General features: G+C 38.2%; 1 protein-coding gene across 1 annotated transcript in view; it reads right to left on the bottom strand.

Annotated features, from left to right (window-relative positions):
* Positions 1–6,371: 6,371 nt before the first annotated feature.
* The window catches only part of LOC115226625 (zinc finger protein 62 homolog), a gene marked incomplete at its 5' end in the record, with an annotated part of 44,114 nt that continues 23,539 nt past the window's right edge, over positions 6,372–26,946 (bottom strand). The window contains 4 exons of the mRNA XM_029797638.2: positions 6,372–6,696; positions 6,949–7,587; positions 20,816–20,820; positions 23,497–23,562. Of these exons, the coding sequence (XP_029653498.2) occupies positions 6,616–6,696; positions 6,949–7,587; positions 20,816–20,820; positions 23,497–23,562 (791 nt within the window). The remainder of the gene's footprint in view (positions 6,697–6,948; positions 7,588–20,815; positions 20,821–23,496; positions 23,563–26,946) is intronic.

Here is a 26,946-nt window from a genome sequence, read left to right as displayed (position 1 = left end):
GGGGACCAAGGACAGATCCATGTGGTACACCCGATGACATCTCATATGGTGTAGAATGCTGTCCTAGAACTGTGACTACCTCCTTTCGGCTGAGAAAGAAGGATTTCAACCAGTTAAAAAGATCATCCCTCACACCCATTGCAGAGAGTTTCACCATAAGCCTTTTGTCTGGCACAGAATTAAAAGCCTTAGCAAAGTCAAGGTAGACAACATCCACCCATGAGGCACTGTCAGTGATCTGAGTAATGTCCTCAAGGAACTCAACAAGCTGATCACTGCAGCTGGAGTTAGGGACAAATCCATATTGTGAGGGTCGGATGAGACTGTGAGCTCCAGAAGTTCCAAAGTGTTTCTCTGACACACAATTCCATCAGTTTTGCAATACAGCTAGTGAGACTGACTGGGCGATAGTTGACAGGTGATGTGCGGTCGCCCTTTTTGAACAGAGGAATGACACTGGCAGTTTTCCACTGCTCCGGAGTAGCACCATTGTTGAGACAGTACTGGAAAAAAATAGAAAGCTGGTGTAAAAGGAAGTACCTGCCAAGTTTGAGAAGCAGGTATGTAACTCCATCAAGACCAGGGGAGGCATAGTTGCGCTTATTTTGAAGGTGACGTCGCAGCATTGCAGGTGTAAATTCCATAGTTGTTATGGAATTTGCTGTTAGTGATGGTGAAGATGGTACATTTTGACTTTCAACAGTGAATATGTTTGCATAGCACTCGGCAATGAGTTCTGTGCATTCTTGGGATCGTCAGTGATCTGGTTTGTGTGAGGGTTGCGAAGAGGGCCCACTGGAGAGTGAGGTCTCTGCTTCGAATGCCCATATTTCCAGAAAACCTTGCTGTCAGGATTGGCTGCTATGCACTGTTCAAATTCAAGCACTGCATTTTTTGTCACTTGCTTGAGATGGTTGGAGGATTTATTCCGCTTCTTCCTGTTGGTGCCTGATTTATCTAACTTGTATTCCCGTTCAGCAGTCCAATTTCTTATTCTATCGGTCTGTTTTGCTGAACTGCTAGGTGACGGGGACTTAAACACACCAGCATCGGCCGTCAAGCAATGCTAGGGGGACAAACACAGACACAAAAATATACACACAACACATACATATATACGACAGGCTTCTTTCAGTTTCCGTCTACCAAATCCACTCACAAGGCATTGGTCGGCCCGGGGCTATAGCAGAAGACGCTTGTCCAAGATGCCACACAGTGGGACTGAACCCGGAACCATGTGGTTGGTAAGCAAGCTACTTACCACACAGCCACTCCTGCGCCTCTATAGATATATATACATATATATATATACATACACAAACACATATATATAAACACACACACACACACACACATATATATATATATACACACACACAAACACATATATACAGATACATATACATACATATATATCTATGTATACATATATATACATACACATATGTATACACACATATATATATATGCATATGAAAGAAAAAAGATGTTCAGAATGCTGCATGGTTGTAAAAATATATATTTATTTACATATCCCATATTATTTCTTCATATAAGCGCTTTTAACAACTCTGAAACTAGATATATATATGTGTGTGTGTGTGTGGAGGTGCAATGTTAAAGGTACGTAACAAATAGGAAACTATTCTCTTGCTTTGTCTCCTGTAAAAATATTGTGTTTCATTAAAACACTATTTTGAGAGAATAATTTACCAGTCATGAGTGATATGGCTTCTCCTTTGTATGAAGATGTTTGTGTGAAGCCCACGAACTACGGTCAGAAAATGATTTTCTACACATACCACAGTGATATGCTGTCTCTCCTACATGAATACGTTTGTGTTTAGTTAAGTTGTTCTTACCAGAGAAGGATTTACCACAGATATCACATCGATAAGGTTTGTCTCCTGTGTGAATATGTTTATGTATAGTTACATCATGATTACGAGAGAATGATTTACCACAGATATCACACTCATAAGGTTTGTCTCCTGTATGAATACGCCTGTGAGTAGTTAAGTTATAACTCTGAGAGAATGATTTACCACAGACATCACATCGATATGGTTTCACACCTGTATGAATACGCGTGTGTCTCATAAAGTCATTACTTGCAGAGAAAGATGAACCACAAATATCACAATGATATGGTTTCTCTCCTGTATGAATACGTATGTGTGCAGATAAATTACAACTTAGAGAAAATGATTTACCACAGACATCACAGTGATATGGCTTTTTCTTTGTATGAAGACCTTCATGTGAAGTCAAGGCACTTTGGTCGGAGAATGATTTACCACAGATCTCACACTGATATGGTTTTTCCCCTGTATGAATACGTCTGTGGGAAATTAGGTTACATTTAGGGAGAAGACCTTTTTACAAATGTCACAGTCATACGACAATTTTCTCATCTCTTTTATGTGTTCAGATGAAATCAGTTCTTCAACTTTTTCACTCTTTTCCATCATTTTCCCCTGCAAATCACAATGTATAAATTTTTCTTCCTTTTTATTCCTTACATAAACTCCTACTTTTCTATTTGTGCTCAGTGTTACTTTTGTCTAGCAACACTTAGATAGACTTATCCAAGTTTAATCAGCATACAAGCTCCTCTTCTTCATACTCCAGTCAGTGATGTTCAGAAACTTGGTTAATGATACCAGCTCAGAGTAAATGTTTTACAGGGCCTCTATCTCAGAATTGTAGAAACAATCTGATACATCTATTTTGTATAATATTTTCCTTTAGTCCTTAAAACATGGTAGGTATTGAGGATGTTTCTTCTGTTATGCAAGTGTCATCTGATGTTCTGAAATGATATAGAAAGAGCAGTGTAAGATGTAGAGGCGACAGATTCAGCTGGTATTTAACATAGGGGAGCAAATAGATGAACAATGGCAGGAAGTAAAGGAGAGAAAACCTTATCAGTACTCTATTAATATGCTCAATAAGAAAATAGGAGCTTGGTTAACAAGATAGATGTTGAGGTGTTATCAATGCATAGAACAGGCATAGCAATGAGACAGATCACAGATCTCACGGATATAGCAACAGGCTTTTTACACTATTTTTTCCCTCTTTTTTATGATCGGGTATTAACATTGGGTTTTTGGATCCTGTGAGTTTGATCGTATGAGTTTTCCGAGTCCTCTCCGCCCCACCATTCGCCAGCGCACCTTATCCGAGTTGGACCCCAACCCTCCGTCACAAAAAAAAAACTATAGTGTACTAGGCGTAAAATAATATGAAGAAAAAAATTGCACCGACGAAAGGGGAAGTGGCGAGAGGACTTGGAACATTCCTGATGTGAATTTTCCGAGTCGTCTCCTCACCCCTCCCGTTCGCCAGCGCGCATTTTTTTTTTCATATTCGTTTACCACATTTTTACACCTATTACACTATTTTTTTTCTTTTCATTTTTTTGCTCGAGTCAAACACTGAAGGTGAACCCTTTTTACTCCCTTTAATAAATTGCTCTTTTTATCGAAATGCACTCAAATTACACGTATGTCCTCGGATAGATTGTCGAGGATGAAGTCAGTCTGTGGTCGTCATCATCATCGTTTAACGTCCGTTCTCCATGCTAGCATGGGTTGGACGGTTCGACCGGGGATCTGGAAAGCCAGAGGCTGCACCAGGCTCCAGTCTTACCTGGCAATGTTTCTACAACTGGATGCCCTTCCTAACGTCAACCACTCCGGGAGTGTAGAGTTTGGAAACCACTGATCTACATAATCTGAAAAGTATTTTCAGAAATTTCTATCTAAAGTTATCCATTGTTAGTTATGAGAAAACAAATTGCTATCAGGGTGGGCGCACATCCCTAGTTATACCAAGAAACAAACGTTCGATAAAGGATTGGTTTCTGAACATTTCAGCGGTTGGAATGTATTAGAAAATATTTCTCAAAATAAAACACAACAGAGGGTTAATGTCACAAACTAACATGGCAACAAGGGAATGTGCAGAAGGTATTGTCCATTGCTAGAAATAGCAGCCAAATCTCGAAAAAATCAGTGACAACTGTCTTTCATAGCTAGAAATAGCAGCCAAATTTCGAACAAATCAGTGACAGCTCTCTTTCATAGCTAGAAATAGCAGCCAAATCTCGAACAAATCAGTGACAGCACTCTTTCATACCTAGAAATAGCAGCCAAATCTCGAACAAATAAGTGATAACTCCCTTTCATAGCTAGAAATAGCAGCCAAATCTCGAACAAATAAGTGATAACTCCCTTTCATAGCTTAAATAGCAGCCAAATCTCGAACAAATCAGTGATAACTCCTTTCATAGCTAGAAATAGCAGCCAAATCTCGAACAAATCAGTGATAACTCTCTTTCAAAGCTAGAAATAGCAGCCAAATCTCTAACAAATCAGTGACGACTCTCTTTCAAAGCTAGAAATATCAGTCAAATCTCGAAGAAATCAGTAACAGCTCTCTTTCAAAGCTAGAAATAGCAGCCAAATCTCAAACAAATCAGTGACAGCTCTCTTTCATAGCTAGAGATAGCAGCCAAATCTCTAACAAATCAGTGACAGCTCTCTTTCATAGCTAGAAATAGCAGCCAAATCTCGAACCTGGAAGCGAAACAAATAATCGACAGGCGAAAAACCAAACGTCTACAGACTTAAAAACATTGAATAATTTCATTAATACTTACGGCAATGTTTAACAAAGGATAGTGTTATGTATGTGTGTTTCTGGTAGTTGAGGAATGCATTATAAGACCGTATAATAAGCATTATCAGCTGATTTCAAAGAAATTCATGGATCAAGACATTTAATAAGATACCAAAATGCATTCAACGCGCATGCGTACTTCCTCTCTCGACTATTTTCCCTTGTTTATCTCCCTTTATGCAGCTGATGTACTTTTCTCTCTGGTCGAGTCATACCGCCTTCTTATCTAACACACCGGTTCCATTACAACTCATTTAGGAGCTTTTCCGTTTGACCGGCACTTTCTTTAATATAATTTCCACGTAACTAAACACTTTTTACCTTCGTATACTGGTTGAATTTGTTTATAAAACATCTTTTTCTCAAGGCTTTATTGAGAAAATTCTATAGTTTCTAAGATATTTGTTGTTCATTTTTCTTCAATTTCTGCAATTTCAACCAATCAATGACGTCCATTGAAGTAAAAACTTTCTGTGTCGTATGAATATGTCCCTCGTTTAAGAAACAGATTGGGTTTATTTACCTTTGTGAAGAAAAAAAGATACCCTTCCCTCCACCCCTAACTAAATGTAACCCTAAAACAGATTGAAATGCAATAGATCGATACTAGGGTCATAATTATGGGTGACAATTTCATATGGCACGTCTAGAAAAAACTGCCGTTGAAACCGAGAAGATCTGGTTGAAATTGCAGAAATTGAAGAAAAAAAACAACAAATATAATACAAACTAAAGAATTTTCTCAATACAGCCAGACCATTAGTTCTTATGAATACTGTCATCAGCTGGCTAATTTCAACCAAAGATTCAAAGAATTGAGGGTCAACATTCCCAACAGGAAAGTGGGTAGAGTTCCAACAAGAACATGCCAGACCAAATGTTTCTTTGACTGGTTTTGAAAAAAAGGTATCTTATCTAGGCGTAGGAGTGTCTGTGTGGTGAGTAGCTTGCTTACTAACCACATGGTTCCAGGTTCAGTCCCACTGCGTGGCATCTTGGGCAAGTGTCTTGTACTATAGCCTTGGGCCGACCAAAGCCTTGTGAGTGGATTTGGTAGACGGAAACTGAAAGAAGCCCGTCGTATATATGTATATATATATATGTGTTTGTGTGTCTGTCTGTCCCCCTAGCATTGCTTGACAACAGATGCTGGTGAGTTTACGTCCCTGTCACTTAGCACTTCTGCAAAAGAGACCGATAGGATAAGTACAAGGCTTACAAAGAATAAGTCCTGGGGTCAATTTGCTTGACCAAAGGCAGTGCTCCAGCATGGCCGCAGTCAAATGATTGAAACAGATGCATTTTGACTCCATCCATATCATTGAATGTTTTTCTTTGCAATGAGTTCTGTAGAGACAAGAACAAGTGGTAATCAGATGGCACAATATGGTCTCTCGTTTCGTACTTGGGTTATTGTTTGACTACATACAGTAATCCATCGACTATCGCAGGTGTTACATCCCAAAACCCCATGATGAGTGAAAATATGCAAAGTAGAAACCTACTGTACTGTATATTCTTCTTCTTATTATTAATTTTATAATTTGTATATATTTATTTTATTATAAATGCAACACAACACCCCAGAGGAATTGACATAAGCTTAAATAATGAACCGCCATAGGTGAACCCCGATATGGCAAGGGATTACAATATTTCTAGTCATGAAAAAGCCATAAAGTAAGTTATTGTATAACATATTTATTGAGTGAAGCATTTAAAAGATAAACAATGAACAAAATGTGAGGATGCGTAATTCAATAAAGAATCATGTGAAGGGTTGACAGGAGGGGGAAGAGTTTTGGTACAGAGTTCCTTACACCATGGAATAAAATGTGAAAATTACAAAAACAAAAAAACATCTAAAAGTTTTAGGAATTTCCATTGTATAAATCAGAGGAATATTATAAATATATAGTAAACTAGAAACTACCCTTTTCCTTTCTTCCCTATATGAATAAATTTGTGCTTTGTTAAGCCACTGTTGTCAGAGAATGATTTACCACAGATCTCACAGTGATATGGCTCTTCTCCTGTATGAATTCGTTTGTGTCTCACTAAGGCAGTATTAAAAGAGAATGATTTACCACAGATCTCACAGTGATACGGTTTCTCTCCTGTATGAATACGCTTGTGTCTAGTTAACACACTACTTGCAGAGAATGATTTGCCACAGATATCACAATGATATGGTTTTTCATGTGTATGAAAATGTTTGTGTATGGTTAATTGATGATTACGAGAGAACGATTTACCACAGATATCACAACGATATAGCTTCTCACCTGTATGAATACGTATGTGTGTAGTTAAGCAATAACTCCGAGAGAATGATGAACCACAGATGTTACAATGAAATGGTTTCTCTCCTGTATGAATACGTTTGTGTCTCATCAAGTCATTACTTACAGAGAATGATTTACCACAGATATCACACTGATAAGGCTTCTCTCCTGTATGAATAAGCCTGTGTGCAGATAAAATACAACTTTGAGAAAATGATTTACCACAGACATCACAGTGATATGGCTTTTCTCCTGTATGAAGACGTTTGTGTACAATTAAGGCACTTTGGTCAGAGAATGATTTACCACAGATCTCACATTGATATGGTGTCTCTCCTGTATGAATACGCTTGTGTCTAGTTAACGACCTACTTACAGAGAATGATTTACCACAGATCTCACAGTGATATGGTTTCTCTCCTGTATGAATACGCTTGTGTCTAGTTAACGACCTACTTACAGAGAATGATTTACCACAGATCTCACAGTGATATGGTTTCTCTCCTGTATGAATACGCTTGTGTCTAGTTAACGAACTACTTTCAGAGAATGATTTACCACAGATATCACACTGATAAGGCTTCTCTCCTGTATGAATATGCCTGTGAGTAGTTAAGTGATAACTCTGAGAAAATGATAAACCACAGATATCACAACAGTATGGCTTTTCTCCTGTATGAAGACGTTTGTGTACAATTAAGGCACTTTGGTCAGAGAATGATTTACCACAGATCTCACATTGATATGGTGTCTCTCCTGTATGAATACGCTTGTGTCTAGTTAACGACCTACTTACAGAGAATGATTTACCACAGATCTCACAGTGATATGGCTCTTCTCCTGTATGAATTCGTTTGTGTCTCACTAAGGCAGTATTAAAAGAGAATGATTTACCACAGATCTCACAGTGATATGGTTTCTCACCTGTATGAATATGCTTGTGTCTAGTTAACGACCTACTTACAGAGAATGATTTACCACAGATATCACAATGATATGGTTTTTCATCTGTATGAAAATGTTTGTGTATGGTTAATTGATGATTACGAGAGAACGATTTACCACAGATATCACAACGATATGGCTTCTCACCAGTATGAGTACGTATGTGTGTAGTTAAGCAATAACTCCGAGAGAATGATGAACCACAGATGTTACAATGATATGGTTTCTCTCCTGTATGAATACGTTTGTGTATAGTTAATTGATGATTACTAGAGAACGATTTACCACAGATATCACAACGATATGGCTTCTCACCTGTATGAGTACGTATGTGTGTAGTTAAGCAATAACTCCGAGAGAATGATGAACCACAGATATCACAACAGTATGGCTTTTCTCCTGTATGAAGACGTTTGTGTACAATTAAGGCACTTTGGTCAGAGAATGATTTACCACAGATCTCACAGTGATATGGTTTCTCTCCTGTATGAATACGCTTGTGTGCAGATAAATTACAACTTTGAGAAAATGATTTACCACAGACATAACAGTGATATGGCTTTTTCTTTGTATGAAGACCTTCATGTGAAGTCAAGGCACTTTGGTCAGAGAATGATTTACCACAGATCTCACACTGATATGGTTTTTCCCCTGTATGAATACGTCTGTGGGAAATCAGGTTACATTTTAGGGCGAAGACCTTTTTACAAATGTCACAGTCATACAACAATTTTCTCATCTCTGTTATGTGTTCAGGTGAAATCAGTTCTTCAACTTTTTCACTCTTTTCCATCATTTTCCCCTGCAAATCACAACGTATAAATTTTTCTTCCTTTTTATTCCTTACATAAACTTCTACTTTTCTATTTGTGTTCAGTGTTACTTTTGTCTAGCAACACTTAGATACATTTATCCAAGTTTAATCAGCATACAAGCTCCTCTTCTTGATACTCCAGTCAGTGATGTTCAGAAACTTGGTTAATGATACCAGCTCAGAGTAAATGTTTTACAGGGCCTCTATCTCAGAATTGTAGAAACAATCTGATACATCTATTTTGTATAATATTTTCCTTTAGTCCTTAAAACGTGGTAGGTATTGAGGATGTTTCTTCTGTTATGCCAGTGTCATCCGATGTTCTGAAATGATATAGAAAGAGCAGTGTAAGATGTAGAGGCTACAGATTCAGCTGGTATTTAACATAGGGGAGCAGATACATGAACAATGGCAGGAAGTAAAGGAGAGAAAACCTTATTAGTACTCTATTAATATGCTCAATTAGAAAATAGGAGCTTGGTTAACAAGATAGATGTTGAGGTGTTATCAATGCATAGAACAGGCATGACAATGAGACAGATCAGAGATCTCACAGATATAGTAACAGGCTTTTTTACACTATTTTTTCCCCTTTTTTATGATCGGGTGTTAACATTGGGTTTTTTGGATCCTGTGAGTTTGATCGTATGAATTTTCCGAGTCCTCTCCGCCCCACCATTCGCCAGCGCACCTTATCCGAGTTGGACCCCAACCCTCCGTCACAAAAAAAAAAAAACAAAAGTGTACTACGCATGAAATAATATGAAGAAAAAAATTGCGCCGACAAATGTGTTAGTGGCGAGAGGACTTGGAACATTCCCGATGTGAATTATCCGAGTCGTCTCCTCACACCTCCCGTTCACTGGCACATTTTTTTTTCATATTCGTTTACTACGTTTTTACACCTATTACACTATTTTTTTTTTTTATTAATTTTTTGGCTCGAGTCAAACACTGAAGGTGAACCCTTTTTATTCCCTTTAATAAATTGCTCTTTTTATTGAAATGCACTCAAATTACACGTATGTCCACGGAGAGATTGTCGAGTTTGAAGTCAGTCTGTGGTGTAAAAGAGTTTGGAAACCACTGATCTACATAATCTGAAAAGTATTTTCAGAAATTTCTATCTAAAGTTATCCATTGTTAGTTATGAGAAAACAAATTGCTATCAGGGTGGGCGCACATCTCTAGTTATACCAAGAAACAAACGTTCGATAAAGGATTGGTTTCTGAACATTTCAGCGGTTGGAAGATATTAGAAAATATTTCTCAAAATAAAACACAACAGAGGGTTAATGTCACAAACTAACATGGCAACAAGGGAGTGTGCAGAAGGTATTGTCCATTGCTAGAAATAGCAGCCAAATCACGCACGTATCATAGAATCTCTCTTCCATAGCTAGAAATAGCAGCCAAATCCGGCACAAATCAAGGACATCTCCCATTCATAAACAGTAAGAAAAGACACAAAGAATCGACGCGCCAAAGACCGAACGTCTACAGAATTAAAAACAATCAAAAATTTCTTTGCTTAATACTTACGGAAATGCTTCATAAAGGATAGTGTTGTTATATACGTGTGTGTCTGGCAGTTGAGAAACACATCATAAATACGTATTGTAAGTATTATAAAGGTATAAAAATCAGCTGATTCAAAGAAATTGACACACTGGACATTTCACCAAACATCAAAACCAATTAGGAAGCACCTTCAACGCGCATGCGTATTTCCTCTCTCAACTATTCAAGACAACAAAGTCTCATTATCTCCCTTTACGTTTCAGTATAGTACAGATTGTATATATATATATACATATATACATGTATATATATAGTATATGCATATATATATATATTAACATATATATATACATATATAAATATCATATTTATATATATATACTAGCAGAATTGCCCGGCGTTGCTCGGGGCTGAATTGCTTGAAAGTACTGTTAATGATTGCACTGAATTATGATGATTATTCAGGCAAATATTGATATAAGTTTACGGTGGGAGATAAGGACTTAACGATCAAACGTGTGCCATTGCATTGTTTTGGGGGAACCAAATATCTGATGAGCATTATAGGGGCACCAACTTTAAGTTTGAGAAAGTGTGGTGGTAGTCGGGGTGCTCAAAGGAATTGAGTACCTCTATTGGATAGTTGATGACGTCCTCTGCGTCAGGAGTTGTATCGATAGACTGATATACATAGACTTCCCTAGAATGAGTTTTTAGCATTTCATCATTAATATGGTGAACAGTTTTATTCCTCGGGGCCAGAATAGCCCTTTGGCCAATCCAATCCATATTCTGATAATTAGCTTGTAGATCTGGGAACACTGCATCTCTGAGATCAGAAGGCGTCTTAACAAAGGTACAAATGGAATCGATGGCAATATTACCAGTTTCATCCCCTGGTATTTTGCCTTCGCCAAGTACAAGGAGGGTGTGAGGAAGTCCTGCTGATGTGATATTACGTTGCATATGAGCACACATATTGGTGTGAAGTTTGAGAGTTACTTCCCTTTATTAAAAAAAATATGCATTAAAATGGAAAAAAATGATGGTAAATTATTTGTAAAATCGTAGACTCATCGTAGATGCGCGCTAATACCCAGAAGGGCTCGATATGAATCACGACTATAAGATACCCGGTTTTGGTTAAACTGCATCGCAAAATGTGGGAGTAGTTAGGAATCTAAATCGGAGTAGACAGACACACAACCTTTCTTTTATATATAAGATTTTCGTCCTAAAAAACTTTGTATGGATTGAATGGTTACCTCTATGAAATATATACATGCACATTATACATACATGTGTGCATAGATGAATATATAAATACATTTATATATCTATATACACTTTTTGGGCGATCTTTCTGCTACTTAGAGATAACTTTAGATCTTATTTTCGTCCTAAAAAACTTTGTGGGATTGAATGGTTACGGTCTACTATGGAAATATATCACACAACATTATACATACATCTGTGTATAGATGAATATATAAATACATTTAAATATCTATATACACTTTTGGGCGATCTTTCTGCTACTTGGATATACTTTAGATCTTATATTCGTCCTAAATAACTTTGTATGGAGTGAATGGTTACCTCTATGGAAATATATACACACACATTATACATACATCTGTGTATAGTTGAATATATAAATACATTTAATATCTATATACACTTTTGGGCGATGTTTCTGCTACTTGGATATACTTTAGATCTTATATTCGTCCTAAAAAACTTTGTATGAATTGAAAATAAATGAATTGAAATTTTTAAGAAAGGATTTTGTTTACATACATGTGTGAAATGGCAAATGTTTGTGCAGTTGTCCGAATGGAACCAGGGTAAATGTGTGGAACTGATGTATAATAATGAATAGGCCTTCTTGTTGTGAATATAATTTGATGAATATGAACTGAAACCAGTGGTGTAGCAAAAAGGATGACCACTCTGACTGGCTCATCCCTGTCACACACACACACACACACACACACACACCACAACGCACACTCACACACACACCCACACCACACGCACACTCACACACTCACACCACAACGCACACAACCCACACACGTTATTTACAATTTTATTTATATATTTGCGTGTCTGTGTGTAAAGAGGAAGTGGGAGTAATATGCAGAGTAAAGCTTTGAAGTGAAATGGTAGTTTTCTCTCGAATTTTTTTTCTGAAATGGGGTGGAAATTGAAAGAAATTTTGTATGTCATGACCGAATGGAAGTACTTTGAAAATCATAGGTAAACTCTAATTGAAGAAATTGTGTGAGGAGTAAATCGTTATGTATTTATTTGTTTCTGTTTGCTGTGTTTTTTTTTTGAGTAGTGGTTTAAGGTACACTTGCAAAGAGAAAGTATGAGAAATTATGGTGATAGCATGAGTGATCCGTTTTATATAAATACTTTCACTTTAATCGTTGCACACTTGCAAAGAGAACGGAGGAGAAATTAGGGTGATAGCGTGAGCGAAGCAGATCGCTCCGTTTTTGTGTGTGTGTGTGTGTGTGTGTGTGTGCTGTAGCCCACACTAAGCAAAGCACTTCACTTACACACCACAACGTGAGTTTTCTCGAAATTTTGCTTAATTGGGGTTGAAATTTGAAAAACTGGACCTGGCACGACCCGATGTATTCTACTCTTAAAAATGCTAGGTAAATTGTAATTGAAGAAATCCTATATTGTAGATTTCTATAAGAGACAAAGGGAGGCAGATAAAATCTGCCTTTTAAATAAGAGATACATATATATACATATATAAATAGCATAAATATATATATATACATTATATTATATATATATATAAAATAGAAATATATTGACATATATATGAATATATATAAATATAATATATATACATCTAATATATATACTAGCAGTATCGCCCGCGTCGTTGCTCGGGTTTGTTTCGACCCGCTGGAATTGTAATTTTGAAAGTAAAAATTTTGTGAACATTTTTCTGGTGAAATACAAGTGGCGACTACAGCATGAAAAATCGTAAAAAATAGATGTTTTTCATAGAAAAAAGCATCTTTTTGATGTAAATAATTTTTGGTGTTAACATGGTCCGATTTGAATTTTATGTTTCTACGGAAGGAAGAGCAACCCTTCTTCTACCATACTCTCAATTTTGGTCAACTTGCGCCGCAGGGTCTCAGAGGAGATATAGTGTTAGTTGAAGGTTACCATTCTAGGTGCCTGAGTAACAACCTCGCGGATTTACAGATAAATGAATTAATTACTATTTTACAGAATAAAATTAAATAATTCTTGAAAATTAATTATATTAATATTTTTTGAACAAAGTAAATATTTTTAAAACTTAATAATAATTTTTTTTACACAAACGCGAACGGGGAAAAAGGGGTGGCGAATTCGATTTACATACCTAAATTTTTTCTTTTTCATGACACATGGTAGCAAATAGTAGTGATTTTATAAATACCAGCAGTACATTTTTTTTTCTTGGGTATTTTTTTTTCAACCTCGTCACCTATTTGCCCCCCTTTCAATTTAAACAAAAGTCTTAATTAAGCAATTACGGCAGCTTAGCAAGGTTTCAATACAGGCGTGACATGTGTATCTCAATTGTTCAAAACCCTTCGAATTTTTTCGCACGTGATGATATCATAGTGAAAACTTTCAATTAACGCGCGCTTAGAAGTACGCTCGCAATATTAAACTACCAAAATTTTGAAGTTCGCGCTCCGCTTTTGTGTGTGTGTGGGTGTGCGTGCTTAGTGTAACTAGTATAGTGTATGTGTTTTGTGTTGTGTGGTGTCACTGAAGCCATAACATACATATATACATACATAACCTCTCTCTCCTCTCTTTTCTCTCTCATCACTCACTACAAAAATGAAACAAAAAAGTTCAGTTTATTTCTGTCTTTTCACTCTGTCTGTCTCTTTACAACACACACTACAAAAGCACTTCACTTACACACCACACTTTCTGTGTCGCACAACCATCAAACACACACACACAGCACAACAGCACACTCACTCAGCACACGCACACATGTACATCAATGCTTTCGGAGTGAAAAAATATTAAGGGGGGGAAAATTTAATTTTCTCGATTTTGTCTTAATTGGGGGTGAAATTGAACGAAATATATTATGGAATGACCGAATGAGAGGACTTGGGAAAATCTTAGGAAAATCTAAAAGGTAAACTCTAATTTGTGAATATGGGGTGAAAAGTAAATCGGTTATGTATATTTGTTTCTGTTTGCTGTGTTTTTTTTATTTTTTGAGTAGTGGTTAAATACTTTCAGTTTAGTCTTCCTCAAATCATTCTGGTCGCTATTTACTTTCATTTTATTCGTTGCACACTGTGTGTGTGCGTGTGCGTGTGGTGTAAACCACCATAAAAAAGCATTTGACATCACCACCAAAATTGAGTTTTTCTGTAATATTTTGGCTTAATTGGAGTTTAAAATGTTAAAACTGGACCTGGCAAATGACCCCATGCATTCTACTCTTAAAAATGCTAGGTAAATTGTATTGAAGAAATCCTATATTGTATAATTCTATAAGTTCACAAGGAGGCAGATAAAATCTGCCTTTTATAATAAAGAGATATAAATATGCATATATATATATATATATATATATATATATATATATATATATATATTATATATATAATACTAGCAGTATCGCCCGCGTTGCTCGGTGTTGTAACGGAATAACTATATAAGCATTTTTAGAGAGTTATAGCCCAAACAAGGAAAAAATGCATTAAAATGGAAAAAAATATTAAGGTAATTTCTTTTTTTAAATCGTTGACAGATCGTAGATATTTTTAGAGAGTTTACTTCCCTTATATAACGAATAGCGAAAATGCATTAAATGGAAAAAATGAATGGTAAATTTTTTTAAATCGTAGACTCATCGTAGACGCGCGCCTAAAACCCAGAAGGCTCGATATGACTCACGACTATAAGATACCCGGTTTGGTTTTTCTACCCTTTCGTTACTATATTTCTGACCAACAATACTACACCCCTTATGTGTTTCAATTATTTCTAACGTAATCAAATTTAGTCTGGTTTCATTAAAAAACAATAACTTTTTTATTTATTAATATATAATGTGGTTTTTGGAAGATAATTTAATGAATTGTCCTCACCATTCTATACTATAATTTTTGTCACAAAGTGACTCTATATAATGCAGGTAGATACAGGTAATTCAACAATATATAAATATTAAAAATTTTGTGTCAAACATCGCTATAGAAATGGGTTTAGCTAATATTCAATTGGGTATACAACAAATTTTACGATATAATTTTTTGTTATTCTGGTAACTTTCTGATACCCATAATAATATTTATGGCAAAATAGCCTTAATTTCATTTAAGGTGTGGGGAAATACACAACTATCCTTTCCTTTCGTTTTGTTTACGTTTAGCATAACATTCGTTTCTTTCTGCCGTAATAATGATTTCAAATAGGCTCATTCGAAAAAGTAAATAGAAATAGTTATAAGGCTTTACTCCTTCTGGAAAGTCTGTGGCTTGGTCCAGTTTCCTTCCAAAAAATCACCGAAGAAACAGTTTTTAAATTTTTCACTCCTTCAGGTACCAATCGTTTTCTTTATCCTGTCAGATTCACTGTTTTTCACTTCATAATGCAAACTTTGCAAACACAAGAGGAGAGGGTGATAAGGGGCAGTACAGTGAAACAGTTCGTTCCCTTTGTGTGTGTGTGCGTTTGCGTGTGGTGTAACCACATTAAAAGAGCATTGACATACACACCAGAATGTGAGTTTTCTTTCTGTAAATTTGCTTAACTGGAGTTTTAAAATTTAAAACTGGACCTGGCATGACCCGATGCATTCTACTCTTAAAATGCTAGGTAAATGGTAATAGAAGAAATCCTATATTGTAAGATTCTATAAGTTACAAAGAGAGGCAGATAAAATCTGCCTTTTATAAGAAGAGAGACAATATATATATAATATATACATATAAACATATATATATACATATATATATACACATATATATATACATATATATATACATATATATATACATATATATAGACAAAGATATATCCAACATCATCATCATTTAGCGCGTCCGTTTCCATCTATCAGGGGTGGAGGTTCAACCGGGGTCTGTGAAGCAGAAAGGCTGCCCATGCGAGAGGCAGAAGGCTACGGCGGAGGCCCTTCCTAAACGCCAACCCTCCGTGACAGTGTGGGTGCTTTTTACTGCCACCCGCGTGCAGATAGAGCTGGCAAACGCCACGAACGGAGGGGCTTTAACGTTCACCGCACGGGGCCAGGCGAGGCTGGCAACGGACACGCGAGATGGGTGACTTTTACCGTGCCACCCAGCCACGGGGCCAACAGAGCTGGCAAACGGCCACGAACGGAGGGTGCTTTTACGTGTCACCGGCACGGTGGCCAGGCGAGGCTGCAACAACGGAACGACGGATGTGCGTTTACGTGCCACCAACACTGGGGGCCAGACAGAGCTGGCAAACTGCCACGAACGGATGGTGCGTTTTAAATGTCACCGGCACGGGGGCCAGGGAGGCTGGCAACAGGACACGAACAGATGGTGCGTTACGTGCCACACGACACGGGGGCAGACAGACAGAGCCAAACGGGCCACGAACGGATGTTGCTTTTACGTGTCCCACCTGCACGGGGCCAGGCGAGGCTGGCACGGACACGAACGGATTGTGCTTTTACGTGCCACCGCACGGGGCCAGCAGAGCTGCAGCAAACGGCCACGACGGATGGTGCTTTTACGTGTCACCTGCACGGGGGCCAGACGAGACTGGCAATGGACATGACGGATGGTGTTTACGTGCCACCGACACGGAGGCTAGACGGGGCGGCGCCGGCAACGACCACGATCGGATGGTTCGCTTACCACAGCTGCAATTCCCACTGATGTTGATCAACCTCAATTTGGTTCTGCTTTTTGGATATATGATTGATTTGGTTTGATTTGATTGGGACTGTTTCGCACTGGTCTTTCCGGGTTTCTCACACACACCAGCATACTTCCAAAGGTCTCGGTCTCTGGTCATTTCCTTGGTGAGACCTAAAGTTCGAAGGTCGTGGCTTCACCACCTCGACCCAGGGTTTTCCTGGGTACTACCTCTTTCACAGGTCCCCTCAACTGCCAGGTGGGTGCACCTTTTGCACACAACTATCTTCAGCCATTCTCTCACATGACATGACCATACCAAGCGCAAAACGTCTCTCTTGCACCACACAACTGATGCTTCTTAGGTTCAACTTTTCTCCTCGAGGTACTTACACTCTTTCGATTATGAACACTGACTTTACCCATCCATCGGAGCATACTAGCTTCATTTCTTGCGACTTACGCAAATCCTCAGCAGTCACAGCCCAGGTTCACTACCATGTAGCATGGCTGTACATACACATGCATCATACAGTCTGCCTTTTACTTTGAGCGAGAGCCTTTTGTCACCAGCAGGGTAAGAGCTCTCTAACCTTTGCCCAGGCTATTCTTACTCTAACATTACACTTTCACAGACACACCCGCCCCCGCTACTGACTTGGTCACCTAGGTAGCGGAAGCTATCACACTACTTCTAGTTTTTTCTCCCTGGAACGTGGTTAGAAGTTGGTCTCTGCATATTTTCAGAGTTTTTTGTCTCCTGAGCATCTACTGCAGATAATAACTATTTTCCTAGTTTAGTCTTCTCCTTTCACATTACTACATCTCTTATGTGTCCATAGCTTACATTTGGTGCATCTTATAAGAGTTTCTACCTACGGTACGACCCTTTTCTACAGATCGAGCAGGGCCATCTACCTGAAGGCGTTTTGTGATTGGTCTGTCTACCTTCCTACTTATTAGGACTTTGGTTTGGGCTAGGTTGATTCTAAGGCCCTTCGATTCTAAACCTTGCTTCCATACCTGAAACTTCTCCTCTAGTTCTGATAGAGACTCAGCAATTAGAGCAAGGTCATCAGCATAGAGGAGCTCCCAGGGGCATCCTGTCTTGAATTCCTCCGTTATTGCCTGGAGGACTATGATAATAGGAGGGGACTGAGGACTGAACCTTGGTGTGACCCCAACCTCTACCCTGAATTCTTCACTGTAACTCGATGCCAACCCTCACCTTACTAGCAGCGTCTCTGTACATGGCTTGTACAGCTCTCACTAACCATTCATCTATCCCTAGTTTCCTCATTGACCACCAGATAAGGGATCGGGGACCCTGTCGAAAGCTTTTCTCCATATCACAAAAGCCAGGTATAGGGGCTTGTCTTGGACTAGGTATTTTCCTGCAAGCTGTCTTACCATGAAAATAGCATCAGTAGTACTTTTCCCTGTCCCTGGCACGAACCCAAACTGCATCTGATCTAGGCTAACTCTCTCTCTAATTAGTTGGCTATAACCCTCTCCGTAACCTTCATTACCTGATCAGCAGCTTGATACCCCTGTAGTTATTTGTATCTAGGGCGTCACCTTACCTTTGTAGCAGCTGACTATTATGCTGCTACACCAGTCATTAGGAATGACTCCTTCGTGTAATCCCTGATTAACTATACGGGTGACTAGGCTATAGCCGACACTACCAGATATTTTGAGCATCTCTGCAGTAATTCCTGATGGCCTGGGGCTTTCCCTGTTGTTTTCATGCTTGTAATTGCCTTAACTACCTAAGGAACTGTCAACTCGGTCGATTGCTGGTCCCTCTGTTGGGTCGACATTCTGCAGACTCTCTTTATCCCATTCATTTTCCTCATTCAGCAACCTTCATAGTGGCGTCTCCAAACTTCTCTCTTTGTATCCTCATTTAGCGCAAGTGAACCGTCATCCATGCGAACACATTTTTCTCCTACCACGTCACGATTCTCCCTCACACACTGTCCTTGCTATACGAATACCTCAAGTCTTTCATCTCTCACGGCGCAGGACATTGGCAAATTTTTTTCTTATCTGCTTCCCCTTTGGGCTAAATACACACCTGCCTCCTAGCTTTCCTTCTTGCAGTCTGATACACTTCCTTAACTACTAAGGGACTGTCAACTCGGATTGCTGGTCCCTCTGTTGGGTCGACATTCGGCAGACTCTCTTTATCCCATTCATTTTCCTCATTCAGCAACCTTTCATAGTGGCGTCTCCAAACTTCTCTCTTTGTATCCTCATTTAGCGCAAGTGAACCGTCATCCATGCGAACACATTTTTCTCCTACCACGTCACGATTCTCCCTCACACACTGTCTTGCTATACGAAATACCTCAAGTCTTTCATCCTCACGGCGCAGGACATTGGCAAATTTTTTCTTATCTGCTTCCCCTTTGGCTAAATACACCTGCCTCCTAGCTTCCCTTCTTGCAGTCTGATACACTTCCCTGCTACCACCGTTCTTCCAGTCCTTCCAAGCCTGTTTCTTTTGTCTAATAGCCCTGTCAACAGTATTGTTCCACCACCACGTTATTTTGGGTCTTGTGGGGACTTTGCACCAGCCACAGATGTGGTCAGTGGCTATATATATAAACATATATATATACATATATATATATATACACACACACATATATATATATACACACACACATAAATACACACACACACACACACACATATATATATATATACACACTCCTCCTCCGTCCCGTCGCGGTCACGTGATGAGATGCCTATTTCTGTCTTTTCTTCTCCGGCCTACTCCAAGTAGAGACATAAATCTGTTGCTCTACCGTTCTGAAAGAATAGCGTTTTTAAAATAATTTTATCTCATTTGGCTTAACAGCTCTCCTTGTTTGTGCTACTGTTATTCTCTGTTGTCCTTTCTTTTACTGTTTATATTTTGTACTGTCGTTACTGTCCTGTTTTTGTTACCATATTTACCCCTCTGGAAAAAAATCACAAATTTTATATAAATTTGATTTCCGCGGGAAGGAAAATTTCATTGAAGTCATGTTATCGCCTTGACCTTCGAAACGTGGAGTAGATGAAATTAAGGCGACTGAAGAAGGGGAACTTTCCTTGTATTGTTTGTCCTGTACTCTATTTTTCGTTGTTTAAAAAAATGTCCATTTCCTTGTTTTGTGTTTATGTTTTCGTTTCTCATTGTGTTCGACGTTTTTTTGGTGTCCTGTACCCATATATGCATGTATATATACATGTAGAGGTAGGTACGTACATGTATGTATGCATATGTTTATTTATTTATATATATATATGTGTGTGTGTATATGAAAGAAAAATGGTGTTCAGAATGCTGATGGTTGTAAAAAAATATATTTATTTACATATCACATATTATTTCTTCATATAAGCGCTTTTAACGACTCTGAAACTACATATATATGTGTGTGTGTGTGTGTGGAGGTGCATTGTTAAAGGTACGTAACAAACAGTAAACAATTCTCTTGTTTTCTCCTGTAAAATATTGTGTTTCATTAAAACAATATTTGAGAGAATAATTTACCAGTCATGAGTGATATGGATTCTCCTTTGTATGAAGATGTTTCTGTGAAGGCCAGGAACTACGGTCAGAAAATGATTTTCTTACACATACCACAGTATATGCTGTCTCTCCTACATGAATACGATTGTGTTTAGTTAAGTTGTTATTACGAGAGAAATTTACACAGATATCACAATGATAAGGTTTGTCTCCTATGTGAATATGTTTATGTATAGTTACATCATGATTACGAGAGAATGATTTACCACAGATATCACAGCGATAAGGCTTCTCTCCTGTATGAATATGCTGCTGTGAGTAGTTAAGTTATAACTCTGAGAAAATGATGAACCACAGATATCACAACAGTATGGTTTCTTTCCTGTATGAATACGTTTGTGTCTAGTTAAATCATGATTACGAGAGAATGATTTACCACAGATCTCACAGTGATATGGTGTCTCTCCTGTATATAAGATATTATAATGAATTATTGTATACAGTGCTCAGGTGCACCACAACTTGTCAGAAAGTGCATATAAAGTACATGCAGTAGTGTAGAAATGTCTGGGTGTATGGAGGGGAGAAAATCAAGTGTAGTGTTGGCGAATCTCAGGAAGCATGGAAGTCTTGAAGGAAGCAGTGCTCCGACAACTAACAACCGATGTCGGCAGTTTGTTCCACGCTTCAGCAACTCTCAGCGTGAAAAAATGTTTCCTGAAGTCATGGGAGCTGTGCTGTTTTCTTACTTTGTAAATATGTCCACGGGTGTTAGATGGGTGGAGTTTGAAGAGGTGCTCAGAGTTATTGTTTGTGCGATGGTTGATAATTTTATGGGTGTCTGCCAAGTCAGCTGCCAGACGTTGGAGTTTCAATGTGTCCATGCCCAGGGAGGTAAGGCGTTCAGGATATGGCAAATGCCTGATGGAGGGTATTCTTTTGGTTGCACGTCGCTGAACAGCTTCCAGACGATTGATGTCCTGGGCAAGATAGGGGCTCCAGACCGGCGATGCAAACTCCAGGTGAGGTCTTACCATAGCTATATACAGCCGCAGATAGATAGCCGGAGAGCGGCTCACAAAGGATTTGGTGAGTGATGCTAAGACACCCTCAGCCTTCTTGACAATTTTAGCGATGTGTTTTGTCCAACGCAAATCGCTGTCGACAATAACACCCAGGTCACGTTCACTTGAAGACTTTTTGAGACTACTAGTGTTGGGGAGGGAGTAGGTGGACGCTGGGTTTCTCCTCCCAAAATGCATGGTGGTACATTTGTCCACAGCCAGCTTGAATTGCCAGTCCATGATCCACTGCTGCATTGTGTCCAGGTCTGCTTGCAATAGAGATCCATAGTGTATAGGATTTGACCTCTTTATTTCGAGGTACAGCTTGATGTCATCTGCATATTTCAGCACTGTGGCATTCTTTAAGTTGGCATCTATGTCATTAACATATGCAACAAATAAAAGGGGGCCAAGAACAGATCCCTGCGGCACACCAGATGTCATCTCATAGGGCGAGAGTGCTGTCCTAGAACTGTGACAACCTCTTTTCGGCCAAAAATAAAGGACTTTAACCAGTTATAGAGTTCGCTCTCTTACACCCAATGCAGAAAGAAAGCTTCACCATAAGTCTTTTGTGTGGCACAGAGTTAAAAGCCTTAGCAAAGTCCAGGTAAACAACATCCACCCAGGATCCGCGATCAGTGATTTGGGTAACATCCTCAAGAAACTCGATGAGTTGATTACAGCAGCTGGAGTTAGGAATAAATCCGAATTGTGACGGCTGGATGAGGCTGTGAGACTTCCAGAAGTTCCAGAGGGTTTCTCTGATACAGGATTCCATCAGTTTCGCGATGCAGCTGGTAAGACTGACGGGGCGATAGTTGACAGGCGATGTGCGGTCGCCTTTTTGAACAGAGGGATGACACTGGCAGTTTTCCACTGTTCTGGAGTAACACCATTGTCAAGACAGAATTGGAAGAATAGAGAAAGTTGGCTTAGAAGAAAAGTACCCACCGTGTTTTAGAAGTAGGTACGTATGAATACACTTGTGTCTATTTAACAAACTATTACAGAGAATGATTTGCCACACATATCACAATGATATGGTTTCTCTCCTGTATTAATACGTTTGTGTGCAGTTTATACCACTACTCTGAGAGAATGATTTACCACAGACATCAATGGATATGGCTTTTTCTTTTATGAAGACCTTCATGTGAAGTCAAGGCACTTTGCTCAGTAGAAAAAATACTGTAACTGTATATTTTTTTATTATTATTTTTATAATTTGTTATATTGTATTTTATTATAAATGAAACACACAACAGAGAATTGACATAAGCTTAAATATAAAACCGCCATAGGTGAACACCGATATGGCAAGGGATTACAATATTTTAGTCATGAAAAAGCCATAAAGTAAGTTATTGTATAACATATTATTGAGTGAAGCATTAAAAGATAAACAATGAACAAAATGTGAGGATGCGTAATTCAATAAAGAATCATGTGAAGGGTTGACAGGAGGGGGAAGAGTTTGGTACAGAGTTCCTTACACATGGAATAAAATGTGAAAATTACAAAAACAAAAAAAAATCTAAAAGTTTGGAAACTTCCATGAATAAATCAGAGGAATATTATAAATATATAGTAAACTAGAAACTACCCTTTTCCTTCTTCCCTATATGAATATATTTGTGCTTTGTTAAGCCTTTTTACCAGAGAATGATTTACCACAAATATCACAGTGAAATGGCTCTCTCCTGTATATGAACATGTTTATGTGAAATTAAGGTACTATTTTGAGCGAATGATTTACCACCAGATATCACAGTGTGAAATGGCTTCTCTCCTGTATGAATACGTTTTATGCGCAGTTAGATACAATTCTCAGAGAATGGATTCACCACAGATATTACAATGATACGGTTCTTCTCCTGTATGAATACGTTTATGTCTAGTTAAGGTACTATTTTGAGAGAATGATTACCACAGATATCACAATGATAGGTTTTCTCCTGTATGAATATATCTGTGGATTTGCTAAGCCACATTTGTGAGAGAATGATTTACCACAGATATCACATTGATAGGGTTCCCTGCTGTATGAAATGCTATTATGTTGTATAGTTAAGGCAGGACTTTCAGAGAATGATTTGCACAGATATCACAGTGATATGGTGTCTCTCCTGTATGAATACGCGTGTGTGTAGTTAACAATCTACTTTCAGGGAATGATTTACCACAGATCTCACAGTGATACGGTTTCTCCCTGTATGCAAATACGGTGTGCGTAGTTAAATCAGGATTACGAGAAAATTTACCACAGATCTCACAGTGATACGGTTTCTCTCCTGTATGAATACGTTTGTGCGTAGTTAAATCAGGATTACGAGAAAATGATTTACCACAGATATCACAGTGATATGGTTTCTCTCCTGTATGAATATACCTGTGAGTAGTTAAGTGAGAACTCTGAGAAAATGATGAACCACAGATATCACAACGATATGGTTTCTCTCCTGTATGAATTCGTTTGTGTTGCACTACCTCCCTATTTGAAGAGAATGATTTACCACAAATATCACAATGATACGGTTTCTCTCCTGTATGTGTACGTTTGTGTCGAGTTATGGCACTACGCTGAGAGAATGATTTACCACAGATATCACAGGGATATGGCTTTTCTCCTGTATGAATACGTTTGTGCATAGTTAAATCATGGTTGTGAGAGAATGATTTACCACAGATCTCACAGTGATATGGTGTCTCTCCTGTATGAATACGCTTGTGTGTAGTTAACACACTACTTGCAGAGAATGATTTGCCACAGATATCACAATGATATGGTTTTTCATCTGTATGAAAACGTTTGTGTATAGTTAATTGATGTTTACTAGAGAACGATTTACCACAGATATCACAGTGATATGGTTTCTCTCCTGTATGAATATAGCTGTGATTAGTTAAGTTATAACTCTGAGAAAATGATTTACCACAGATATCACAACGATATGGCTTAACACCTGTATGAATACGTATGTGTGTAGTTAAGCAATAACTCCGAGAGAATGATGAACCACAGATGTTACAATGATATGGTTTCTCTCCTGTATGAATACGCTTGTGTGCAGATAAATTACAACTTAGAGAAAATGATTTACCACAGACCTCACAGTGATAAGGCTTTTTCTTTGTATGAAGACCTTCATGTGAAGTCAAGGCACTTTGGTCAGAGAATGATTTACCACAGATCTCACACTGATATGGTTTCTCTCCTGTATGAATACGTCTGTGGGAAATTAGGTTACATTTTAGGGAGAAGACCTTTTTACAAATGTCACAGTCATACGACAATTTTCTCATCTCTTTTATGTGTTCAGGTGAAATCAGTTCTTCAACTTTTTCACTCTTTTCCATCATTTTCCCCTGCAAATCACAACGTATAAATTTTTCTTCCCTTTTATTCCTTACATAAACTTCTACTTTTCTATTTGTGCTCAGTGTTACTTTTGTCTAGCAACACTTAGATACACTTATCCAAGTTTAATCAGCATACAAGCTCCTCTTCTTCATACTCCAGTCAGTGATGTCCAGAAATTTGGTTAATGATACCAGCTCAGAGTAAATGTTTTACAGGGCCTCTATCTCAGAATTGTAGAAGCAATCTGATACATCTATTTTGTATAATATTTTCCTTTAGTCCTTAAAACGTGGTAGGTATTGAGGATGTTTCTTCTGTTATGCCAGTGTCATCTGATGTTCTGAAATGATATAGAAAGAGCAGTGTAAGATGTAGAGGCAACAGATTCAGCTGGTATTTAACATAGGGGAGCAGATAGATGAACAATGGCAGGAAGTAAAGGAGAGAAAACCTTATCAGTACTCCATTAATATGCTCAATAAGAAAATAGGAGCTTGGTTAACAAGATAGATGTTGAGGTGTTATCAATACATAGAACAGGCATGACAATGAGACAGATCACAGAGCTCACAGATATAGCAACTGACAGGCTTTTTACATTAATTTTACCCCTTTTTTATGATCGGGTGTTAACATTGGGTTTTTTGGATCCTGTGAGTTTGATCGTATGAATTTTCCGAGTCCTTTCCGCCCCACCATTCGCCAGCGCACCTTATCCGAGTTGGACCCCAACCCTCCGTCACAAAAAACAAAACAAATGTCTACGCATGAAATAATATGAAGAAAAAATTGCGCCGACAAATGTGTTAGTGGCGAGAGGACTTGGAACATCCCGATGTGAATTTTCCGAGTCGTCTCCTCACCCCTCCCGTTCGCCGGCGCGCATTTTTTTAATTTCAGATTCGTTTACTACGTTTTTACACCTATTACACTATTTTTTTTTTTTATTAATTTTTTGGCTCGAGTCAAACCTGAAGGTGAACCCTTTTTATTCCCTTTAATAAATTGCTCTTTTTATTGAAATGCACTCAAATTACACGTATGTCCACGGAGAGATTGTCGAGGATGAAGTCAGTCTGTGGTGTAAAAGAGTTTGGAAACCACTGATCTACATAGTCTGAAAAGTATTTTCAGAAATTTCTATCTAAAGTTATCCATTGTTAGTTATGAGAAAACAAATTGCTATCAGGGTGGGCGCACATCTCTAGTTATACCAAGAAACAAACGTTCGATAAAGGATTGGTTTCTGAACTTTCAGCGGTTGGAATGTATTAGAAAATATTTCTCAAAATAAACAAACAGAAGGTTAATGTTACAAACTAACATGGCAACAAGGGAGTGTGCAAAGGTATTGTCCATTGCTAGAAATAGCAGCCAAATCACGCACGTATCATAGAATCTCTTTTCCATAGCTAGAATAGCAGCCAAATCCGGCACAAATCAGGACATCTCCCATTCATAAACGTAAGAAAAGACACAAGAATCGACGCGCCAAAGACCGAAAGTCTACAGAATTAAAAAACAATGAAAATTTTCTTTGCTTAATACTTACGGAAATGCTTCATAAAGGATAGTGTTTGTTATATACGTGTGTGTCTGGCAGTTGAGAAACACATCATAAATACGTATTGTAAGTATTATAAAGGTATAAAAATCAGCTGATTCAAAAAATTGACACACTGGACATTTCACCAACATCAAACAAAACCAATTAGGAAGCACTTCAACGCGCATGCGTATTTCCTCTCTCAACTATTCAAGACAACAAGTCTCATTATCTCCCTTTACGTTTCAGTATAGTACAGATTGTATATATATATACAT

The sequence above is a fragment of the Octopus sinensis genome, linkage group LG30, assembly GCF_006345805.1.
Source record: "Octopus sinensis linkage group LG30, ASM634580v1, whole genome shotgun sequence".
NCBI lineage: Eukaryota > Metazoa > Mollusca > Cephalopoda > Octopoda > Octopodidae > Octopus > Octopus sinensis.
Note: the sequence above shows the minus strand (reverse complement) of the source record. Positions and strands in the feature narration are given on the sequence as shown.